This window comes from Grammomys surdaster, unplaced genomic scaffold (genome assembly GCF_004785775.1).
Source record: "Grammomys surdaster isolate TR1022 unplaced genomic scaffold, NIH_TR_1.0 125925, whole genome shotgun sequence".
NCBI lineage: Eukaryota > Metazoa > Chordata > Mammalia > Rodentia > Muridae > Grammomys > Grammomys surdaster.
Window position 1 is genome coordinate 4,115,715 of NW_021620749.1, and position 10,964 is coordinate 4,126,678.

A 10,964-nucleotide genomic window follows, 5' to 3' on the forward strand; every position below is an offset into this window, starting at 1 on the left:
CCCTTAAACTTCGGATCCTTTTGCCTCCACTTCCCCAACACAAGAGGCTGGGGGTGTAGCTCAATAGGTAGAATGCCTACCTAACATTCACAAAGCCCTGGGTTCAACCCCCAGCACTCCTTAAAACTGAGCATGGTGACTAAGAGCCGGTAATTCCATCACTCAGAAAGCAGAGTAACAAAAACTTAAGCAAGTTTGAAGCTGGGAACCCAGCATGAGCTGTTGGAGATCTAACTAAAACAGAAAACAAACGAAACCTCAGGCAACTACAGAGATCAGCTCCCTACAGGACCGGACATGGCAAGCTGTGCACTCTAAGACAGGCAGACTCTCAATATGTCAGCAGCCTACAGACAAACCCTGCACATATGGCACCAAGATCTTGACTGGAAAAAGGCCCTCTCAACAAATGGCACTGGGCAAACCAAATTCCTGCATTACAACATATATAGAAATTAAGTCAAAATAGATCAAAATAGCCCAGCATGGTGGTGTAGACCTTTAATCCCAGCACTTGGGATATCTCCCAAGAGGAAGGCAGATTTCTGAGTTCAAGGCTAGCCTGGTCTACACAGCAAGTTCCATGACAGCCAGAGGTACACAGAGAAACCCAGTCTTGAAAAACCAAAAAATCACCACCATCACCACCAAAAAAACCCACCTAAAAAATAACAGATAAAACTGCTAGACTTTAGAAGAAGAAAAAAGTTTCATGACACTTGATTTGAAAATTATTTCTCAAATATAACAAAAAAGGGTATATAAATCAAACTATATCAAGTTTTAGAACTATATATGTAGAAGAACTTTAATCCAGCAACATGGCTGCTCTAGCAAAAGATTGCATCCAAAGATATGATCCAGTCAGAATGCAGACATGCCCTGGATTACAGTATGATCTGGCTGGAATACAGACACATCTTTAGTACACATCTTTAATCCCTAACATTGAAGGTAAGGTTATTTTGTAGAAGGAAACAGCCATGTTTGAAAGTGGCATCTAATTGAGAGGCAGACAAAGTGTCAGATCAGAGAAAGATCTGACAGAATGAGTCAGATATAGGATACTCTCAACTCATAGGAGAACAGTAGAGGTAGAGAGACTACATAAAGAGCAGAGAGCATGAGGAAAAGGTGTGTGGTGTGGTTGACGTTGCTCTGTGTGTGGTGTGCTGTGTGGGGTATATGTATATATATGTGTGTGTGTGTGTGTGTATATGTGTGGCCATTTCACAGAGACAGTAATACAGAGATGGGTTACAGAGAGAACGAGAACAAGTTAGATACAGGTAAAGACAGAATGAGCCAGAGAACAGGAGCCAGAAGATTAGAATAGATTGTCAAAGTTAGGATGAGGCCAGACAGAACAATTCAGTCAGAAGCCAAGAGCAGCCAGAATGAATCAGTTTAGAAGATTAGATAGTATGGCAACTTCTAGGCCTAGACTTAGGAATGGTTAGAAGAGAGAAGGAAATGCCCAAGCCATGTATTTTCACAGCTTGGTACAGCTCTTATCTCATCACTTCAGCTGAGGTAATAAAAGTGGTATTTATAACTGCACATCTAAAGACACCAGCAACATAAAAAACAGCTCTCACCTCAAAGGGGTAAGAGACAGTTCATTCTAGAGCCAAATGTTCAATAGTGGTAATAGCTTGAAGTTTTCGAGTAGCAGAGCAGTATCAAGACCTTTGGGTACATCAGGTGGTGGTAACAGTAAAGCTAGGAAAAGGCTGTTTTCGGCCTCAGATGCTTTTGACAGCATTCCTTGACCCTTTGGTTGAATAAAACATACGGGTCCATCTGTATACTTCAAATGATTTACCCAATGCCCAAAGACCTTAAGCCACAGGAGACAATAGCAATAATCGCTATTAAGGGGCCAACACTGTCCTAAGGTAACCTGGCTCTGAACTCTTGAATCCACATCACTGATGTCAATTGACCTTTGCAGTCCCAGCTTCTCCCAGGAAATCTGTCACAACACACATGACAGTGAAAACCCTGGAGACATACACTAGTAGCAGGGTCCAACAGGTACAAGGGTTTCATCTTAGCACCAGAGAAAAGCAAAACTTAAAAAATCAACTTACAGAATTCAATAAAGCTTAAACCAGAGTCTGGTTCTCAGGGTCACACTGATCAGTTTCTATAAAGGTATTTTTTTATTCTCCTGATGTAACTGCTGTCTCTGAGGCTTACTGTCTCTGTCTGCTAACTTAGGCCCAGTCCTGGAGCTTCTGGCCTACATACATTCTAACCTAGAATGCTCTCAGCCTCTGAGACTTACTAAAAAAGCACACCCTTCCTAGTTCAGAGCTCTGGCTGACTGGATTAACTCAGCTGTTCTGGTTCAACTCCTCTTCAAGATAACTCAAAACTGTCTTCTTTCTGCTTCTCACTGAATTTCCCTGCTTGACCTCAAAGTAACTCTAGCAATCTTTTGACTCCTTCTAATTTTCTGGCTTGTTCCGTCTTTATCTGTATCTAGCTTGTTCTCTTTTCAACCTGTCTCTGTAAAACTCTACTGATGTCAGGCGGTGGCGGTGGTGGTGGTGGTGGTGGTGCACACCTTTAATCCCAGCACTTGGGAGGCAGAGGCAGGCAGATTTCTGAGTTCGAGGCCAGCCTGGTCTACAGAGTGAGTTCCAGGACAGCCAGGGCTGCACAGAGAAACCCTGTCTCGAAAAAACAAAACAAAACAAAAACAACTCTACTGATAAAACTGCCTCTGAACTCCACGAACTGAGCAGAACTCTAGAGATCTGCATGCCTCTGTTACCTGAGTACTGGGATTAAAGGCATATACTTCCATGCCTGGACTTAAACTTCTTTACCTGAAACTTGCTCTATACAAGGCTGGCCTTGAACTCAGAGATCTGCTTACCTCTGTCTCCTTGGATTACCTAGAATATTTTGATGTGATCTCTTGCCATAGTAGCCATGTTCTGAATTAAAATTCCTCTACCAGCCCCTAAGTGACAGTAGCGCCAGCTCTAGGCAAAGCAATGGCCTTTTCTGACTCCCACAGGCATCTGTGCGTGCACATGCATACACACACTTTTAAAAAACTATAAACAGTCGCAGGAAGCTAGGTGTGGTGGTACATGGCTTTAATTCCAGCACCTGGAAGGTAGAAAATCTCTATCAGTCAGAGGCCATCTTGGTCTATGTAGCAAGTTCCAGGCCAGGTGAGGCTACAGGGCAAAATACTGACACTGTCTCAAAAAAGAAAGCATTCAAAGAAATTAGAACTTTTGTGCTCTGTTGTATCAAAGTAGTTGGTAGCTACAATATGGCTCAGCAGGTAAAAATCTGCCAAGCATCTAGCCTGGAACCCACATGGTAGGAATGAGAACTGACTACTAACCTCTGTTCTCTCATCTCATGGCACATGTGTGCTTGCCCTCCACTCCCCAAACAAGTAAAAAAGAAAACAAAGCCGGGCAGTGGTGGTGCACGCCTTTAATCCCAGCACTTGGGAGGCAGAGACAGGCGGATTTCTGAGTTCGAGGCCAGCCTGGTCTTCAGAGTGAGTTCCAGAACAGCCAGAACTACACAGAGAAACCCTGTCTCGAAAAAAACAAACAAACAAAAAAAAAACAAAAAAACAAGCAAACAAAAAAAAAGAAAGAAAGAAAGAAAGCAAGCAAGCAAGCAAAAGAGAAAGAGAAAAGAAAACCCAAGAAAGTTGTCAGGACCAAAATAAAATGAGGTAAAGCCACATAGGAAGAGAGATCCTTGAAAATATTTTCCAGGTAACAGGAATCACCACAGAAGATTGCTAAAGTCACAGCCTCATACATAGATTAAAATAGTTTTACAGCATCCATCACAGGTCCAGAAACTCATTGATCATCCTTAGGCCGACGGTACTCTGTGGTCTTTGCATCCAAAGACAACTGTATCAAAACACAACCCTTACTCATTTACTTTTGGCATGCTTGTCTTCCTTTGCCATCTATCTCCATGATGTCTACTGTACTCTGTGGTCTTTGCATCCAAAGACAACTGTATCAAAACACAACCCTTACTCATTTACTTTTGGCATGCTTGTCTTCCTTTGCCATCCATCTCCATGATGTCTACTGTATTCTGCCTGGGTTTTCCTGCCATTGCAATCTGCTGTTCTGGAGAGCCACCCTGTATTATTTAGGTTAACACTTGCTTGGAATATAATATGTACAGCTGCTATGGAATGCAGCATGAAAATTTCTCAAAAACTTATAGCACAATCCTGTTATGGGTAAGAGAATCACACTCCACATTCACACTGGAACCTTGGGTACAAGGACACTTAGTGATTTGTCCAAAGTTACACATCAAATTATTTATGTCAGGACTGAGGCCACGAGGGCAGGCTAAGCCTATGCTGTTAGTCATAGGAGTAACAGTGTTTACTAAGGAGTAAATAAATCCACATAGTCCAAACAGTAACCTAACAGATTAAAGAAGTCCCCACAACTTTATCCAGCCAGGGACTCCCACCTGATAAATTCTGGGTGTGTTCTGCACACAGCTGGAAAAAGACCTCCTTGTTCTTACGAAAGTGTGATCTACTGATCAGTATGGAGGAAAAAAATATATAAATCAATGGCTAACTCCAAGGAAAGTAAAAAGTTGTATAGAAAATGCAATCACAGTACCATGCCAGGCATATCTGAGAATAAAAGAGAACAAACCAACTCCAACAAAAATAAGTAAATGAAGTAATATCACTCCTCAGGAGCCAGTAACAGTGCACCTGTATCAGTTGGAGGCACAAGGATCTGAGAATGGGGAGAAGCCACCAAACAACAGGAATGGTCCAAGCATTTTGCTTGGAAACACAGAAGAAAATGAAAGTTTATTTAGCACTCTGTACTCCATGCTAGGATCTCAGACCTCCTAAATGATTCTAAAATGTATGTATAATAGCCTAGAGATGACACACTGAAGAACATTACCCTTCCATGTCCAAGGTCCTGGAACTCACTCTATAGACCAGGCTGGCCTTGAAACTCATAGAATTTCAATTTCATAGGCTGCCCCTACTACTAAGCTAGATGCTCAGTTCTCTTTCTTATATTTTGAGACAGGGTCTTACTAAGTTATAAAAATTGGCCTTGAATTTGTGATCCTCCAGCCTCAGCCTCTAGAGCAATTAGAACTATAGAAACTCAGCACTAAGACCAGTATCAATTCAATCTTTTTGTGGTGGGTTTGTGGGACTAAACAGGAATGTGGAGGCCAGAGGCTGACTTGGGAGTATCTTCCCCTCACTCTCGCTCGCCTTATCTTTGAGACAGGATCTCCCATTGAACCTGGAGCTCACTAGTCTGTCTAGATTGGCTGGCTAATGAGATGCAGACAGTTGTCTCCCCAGTGCTGAGTTAGATTATAGACACTCTACTGGGGGCTGGGGATCTGACCTCAGGTCTTCATAATTTCAGTGTGCACTATACCAAACTCAGCTGTTTTCCTGGCCCTTCACTTCAATTTTGAAGAGTCAGAGAATGCAATATGTAAGGAGGGGAAAAGCTGGAACTCAGATGCAGAACCAATTAGATGTTTAATTCATCCATTCCTAATGATCATGACTCAACTTGGGAGTAGGTTATGGCTTATCTTTCATACTTAGGAAAGGGTCAAGAAAATGGTCTAAACTAGCCTGGAACTCTTGATCCTCCTACCTCAGCTTTCTTAGTGCTGGGCTTATATGTCTGTACAACTACGCCTTGTCACTTGGATGTAGCTTTTTAAAGAAATAGCGTTTGTATTTTATTTTTGGTAATGGGGTAGCACCAAGGGCCTAGCACATGCTAAGTGTGTACTATTACACTGGGATATATCCCTGACCCAAAATAGAGATTTCAAATACTTTCAGCAAGACCTGAGGCTAACTGTCATGAAAGGAAGTTTTCTAAAGCTTCATCTGTACTAAGGATCCTGTATATGTTTGGCTAAGCAGAACATCATGATTGAGAAATGGAATGTTGTAAGACAGCCAATTCTCTTGAGCTATCTTTAGTGCCCTCAAGTGCTGGGGTTGAACTTGGGTTCCACACATGGCGGCAGGTACTCTCCCACTGAAACACAGCCCAGTCCTCTTTCCTTTCTATTTTGAGACAAGTTGTCTAGGTTGGTCTTGAACTCACTCTGTAGCTCAGGCAGGCCTTGAATTTGTAGTCCTACTACCTCAGCCTCCAAAGCAGATGAGGTTACAGTTGTACCACAAGGCCTGATGTTTTAGTCCTTCTTAGAGCTACTTACCATCAACTCTGTATCTGACCTAACATCCTCTTTACTAGGTAAAACTCTCAAATGTATTGTTAAGCCCAGCAGAGATCTGCATGCTCTCTGCTACCTGACCCTCCAGTCAATAATTTGGCAAATGTACTCATCTATGGATTTATTTTGTTGTATTATCTAGGAGCTTCCATAAGACTGGGGATACAGCAACATAAAGAACATGTGCCAGGCAAACAGGAAGCCTTTTGTCGGATAACCCAAGACACATTCATCACCACCCTCCATTACTCACAGTAATCTAAATCCCTGTTCCAGGACCTTAGTCACTCATAATTGACACAGAATAATTTCCATCATTTCCCTGGGAATAAGAACTCTTTTGGCTCTAGAGAGACTAAGTGTTACTCTATCCAGATTCACCCAGCTGGGGAGCAGAACAATGCTAAAACCCAGAAGAAAGAAAGAATAGTTACTCTCTTTTAACTACTCGACACCATTAGTCAAACAAACTAATCACTTAACTAAAGCTCCTCATAAACCATCAGTACTATTCTCTCTCAAAAGAAAAGGGAGTGAGAATGGCTAAACTACAGGCTTTAGAGAGAGAACTCAGTGCTGGGAACTGAGTCCTGGTCCTCTGTAAGAGAGCTCCCAGCACCCCATGGGACAACTCATACCTAGCAGTAAGGGATCTGAAGTCCTCATCTTCAGGTGCATAAGACACACAGGTGGTTAGCATGCACACATACATACGGGCAAACCACTACACATAAACTAAAAAAAATGTACTAACAGGCAATCTAAAACAAAACATAACAAAAAATGTGAAGAATGTGAAACCTCAAAAAAAGGCAGAAGCAATAAACCTAGGTAACACTTCATGCACACTTGGGGCTATCACATCCCAAACGAAGGACATCGCTTAATGAATGAACCGGGACAGACGCATTCTTTAAGAGAACCTACGGGAGGTGCTTTAACCTCCGGAAATCCTTACCACTCAGCAATGAGGTTATATAACACTGTAGTACCGCTTTTCCAACCCCTTTGAGACAGGACTTCCTCTTGCCCCTAAATTGTCCTAGAATTTGCCAGCTTCGGTCACCCGAGCGCTGGGATTACAGGCATGTGCCACCGCAGCCATCCTTCAAACATCTTCCGAGGAAGAACTTTCCCCGCTTAAGACCTCAGGGCCGGAGAATAAAACTTTGCGGGAATCATCAGGTGAAGCCACGCCCACAATGTTTTGGACCCGAAAGTGTAAGTCGTTTTTTCTGTGACCACTCCCAGCTGCCTCACAAGGGTTTGTCAGAATTGGACTCGGCTCGAAGCAGAGGCAGGGGCATGCCAAGCAAGCGGGGGAGAAGAGGGTCCTGGACTCCGCGCCTCTGAGCCGGGGCAGACAGGGACCGACGCGTGCGGGAACCGAGCTGCACCGCAGCCCACGCCGCCCCGACGAGGCCCGGCGGCTGCTCCCGGGGCGGGCGGGTCGCAGAGGGCGCGGCTCCCACAACAGCTGTCGGCAACCGCAGCGCCGGGGAAAAGAGAGGCCGCCTGAGGCGGGCTGGAGCTGCGGCATGGCGCGAGACGCCGGGAGCGACGAACCGCACATCACAGCCGGTCCTCCGAGCGGAGAGACATGGCGGCGGCCCCTCGGCCCCGACGCGACCTCCCGGCCGCCGCGCCATGCCCTCGAGTCGCCGCCGCCCGCTGCCACCCCCCTGGCTGGCCCGCCTGCCCGCCCTCCTGGGACCCGGCCCGCTCCTCCCCTCGCGGCTGCTCACCGCGCTGAGGCGGATCCCGGTGGGTGGCTGCGCCGCCATCTTGAGTAAGCTACAAAGCCAGGACCGGCCTCGGCCGCAGCCCGACTGGGAGGCTACGAGTCCGCGGCGGGGTTCAATATCCCGCCCACTTCCGGGGCGGGGTCGCCCACACGAGGCCACACCCACTCATTTCCGCCTCGGGCAAAGGCGAATTGGGAATAGAGATAGAGGCTTGCCCAAGCGAGGCTGACCTGCTGCGCGCGCAGGACCCAGGCGTAGGGCGCATGCGTGTACGAGAGGGCGGGCGTGAACTCCTCGCCGCGCGTAGCTGGACCTTGAGATTGAAGATTGGCGCGAAGAACGATGTTTGTGTAGAAGCTGGACAAACGACAAACTCGGATGAGAATCGCACTGCAAAAGTGTAATCCATGACAGCCAGTAATGATGTTATTGGAACCTTACAAGACAAAATGAAGAAAATAATTCCTTTTTGGGTTTGCCTGAAAATCATCAGCTTTTTTTTTATCCTGGTAGTGGTAATGCATGGACATGTTAATTCAGTGTGTGTCGAGCTCCGTAATGCAGTGAGTACGATGTAGAAATTAGTCAAGGAAGGGATGCAAATAGTATAAGTAAAGCGAAGGTTGCAAGATGAAAGTCATATTTTATTTATAAAAGTTGAAGTAATACAGAAGCTTAACATTTACCCAGTTCATCTTCTGCTGATAAACAATTTAGTGTTCTTTATTACGAATTCGCTGTCTACTAAACACTGCCGTATGGGATCCTTTCATTTTCCTATACTTGAACTGTGTTTTCTCTTCATATTTTAACTGTAGGCTTTGTAAACACTTAAATGCCTTTAAATTAATAAGGAGATGTAAAATTAAAACAAAACCTGTGGTGTTCTGCTGTCCCCTTTGTTGTCCACAGTTGGATAAATGATATAAATCACCTAAAAGTGCTGGTTAGTATCTGTGATGCCCTGGGCTGCTTTCAGACTGTGGTGTTAGGTGCAAAGTCTCTTATTACCGTGTCTGTCGAGGTAATGGTGCTGAGAGGCACAAGATAAGCAAACCAGGTGTCTACTCTTGCAGAACACGTGGGTGTCAAGACAGTTGAACTGTGATGGCTGGTTCGTGAGCTGTACAGTCAACCTAGGGAGTGGCAGCAGCCCAGGCTGTGCAAATAAATTCTCGACTCTACTTCAAATAGCTTAGTCTAGAAATTCCCTTGTGGATTTGTCCAGAGGTTTGTTCCCATGGTGATTCTAAATCTTGTCTAGTTGACAGGATTAACAAGCAAGTCAACCTTATTTTCCTGTTTCATCCGACTCCAGTTGTCTTTGGAGAAAAAGTCCCAAGGGTGGGTGGGACCAATGCTTACTGAGGAAAAGTCTGCCTCGCTGATTTTTTTTTTTTTTGGTTTTCGAGACAGGGTTTCTCTTTATAGCCCGGGCTGTCCTGAAACTCACTCTGTAGACTAGGCTGGCCTCGAACTCAGAAATCTGCCTGCTTCTGCCTCCCAAGTGCTGGGATTAAAGGCATGCACCACCACTGACCAGCATCGCCTACATTTTCATGAGATCCACATAATCTGTTTTTACTTTTGAGAGAGTCTCCTGTAACCCGGGCTGGTCTGCTTTGTAGTTGAGGTTGACCTTGAACTCCTGGGTTTCCTGCCTCTATCTCCTAAATCCTGGGATTATGAATCTAAATCACTACCCTGCAGTATTTTGTTTGTTTATTGTGGTTAAATGCACATGACATAATCCCCTTTAAGGCTCAGATTAGGGCATTCAGTGTGATCCCATAGTGGAGGTCACTATAGCCATCCACCTTCTGCTCTCGCCTTTCAGCACCTGACTACTACCATGCAACTCTGTGTGGACTTAAGTGAAGTCATATGATATTTAGTGACAAGTGGTAGGCTTTTTCTCTCCCTCGGCAAGGCAGATACAGGCCAGATTAGACCACATTAAAAGTAGATAAAGGCCAGAAAGTGGTGGCAGCGCAAAAAAAAAAGAAGAAGAAAAAGAAGTAGATAAAGGCAGGTTTATTAGGAGGCAGCTTTTGGGTGGGTTCACTGATCTCACAGCTAGAAGTCAGTGAAGCCACACATCCAGGATAAAGCAAGGGGGTTTTATGGGTCTTGGGCACAGGGTGATGACATGCCAGCTGGGAACTGGGATTGTGCCCATACATGGTCAAAAAGAACCCCTGTGTGGACAACTTGCAGACAGAGTGACGACATGTTTGCCTGGAGTTTTCTCTGTGAGAGTGGGGTTAGGGGAAAGAGGGCAGATGGGGTTTCTCGGATTGTGCAGGGGCTGAGCAGGGGTTCCAGCCTAAGGAGTTTATCAGATTTAGTGTAAATGACTTCATATCAGGACATGTCTCAGAATTTGACTCTTTTTTAAATTCTTTGTGAGATTTTATTTATTTTGTGCTCAGGAGTGTTTTGCCTGAATGCATGTCTGTGCGTCACGTGTGTGCTGTGCCTGAAGAGACCAGAAGAAGCTGTTAGACGCCCTGGAACTGGAGTTACAGATGGTTTGTGAGCTGCCCGATGTGGGCTGGGAACCGAAACAGGCGCTCTGGAAGAGCAGCCAGTGTTCTTAGCAGTTGGGCTTCTGTCTATTTATGAATTCTGTTCACTTTGAGAATGTAATATCTGTGTACTAGTGAAGAAGTGGCACTGCCTAGCCCATGCCCCTATCCTATCCTGTTTTCTTTCCTGATGAGACATGAAGGCGCATCTCCTCATTGCAGAATGCCCTCCTGTGACAGCCAAGTAGAGGGGACACTGAAAGGAGCTGTGTCAGGGTGAACAGAGGAGGGCTGGAGAGATGGCTCAGCAGTTAAGAGTATTTGCTGCCTTGCAGAAGACTAGGGCTCTGTCATCAGCATCCACGTGGCAGCTCACAGCTATAACTTCCGTCCAGGAGATCCAACACTACAGCTATAACTT

At 45.1% G+C, this 10,964-nt stretch overlaps 1 protein-coding gene across 2 annotated transcripts in view; it reads right to left on the reverse strand.

The window, feature by feature from the left end:
- Nucleotides 1–8,243, reverse strand: part of Morc3 (MORC family CW-type zinc finger 3) — a 42,365-nt gene extending 34,122 nt beyond the window's left edge. Inside the window, exon 1 of one of the 2 annotated variants that reach the window (XM_028752523.1) lies at nucleotides 8,016–8,243. In XM_028752523.1, coding sequence (XP_028608356.1) covers nucleotides 8,016–8,054 — 39 coding nt within the window. In that variant the 5' untranslated portion in view covers nucleotides 8,055–8,243. The remainder of the gene's footprint in view (nucleotides 1–8,015) is intronic. The other variant, XM_028752524.1, reaches the window with a different exon arrangement.
- Nucleotides 8,244–10,964: the final 2,721 nt, after the last annotated feature.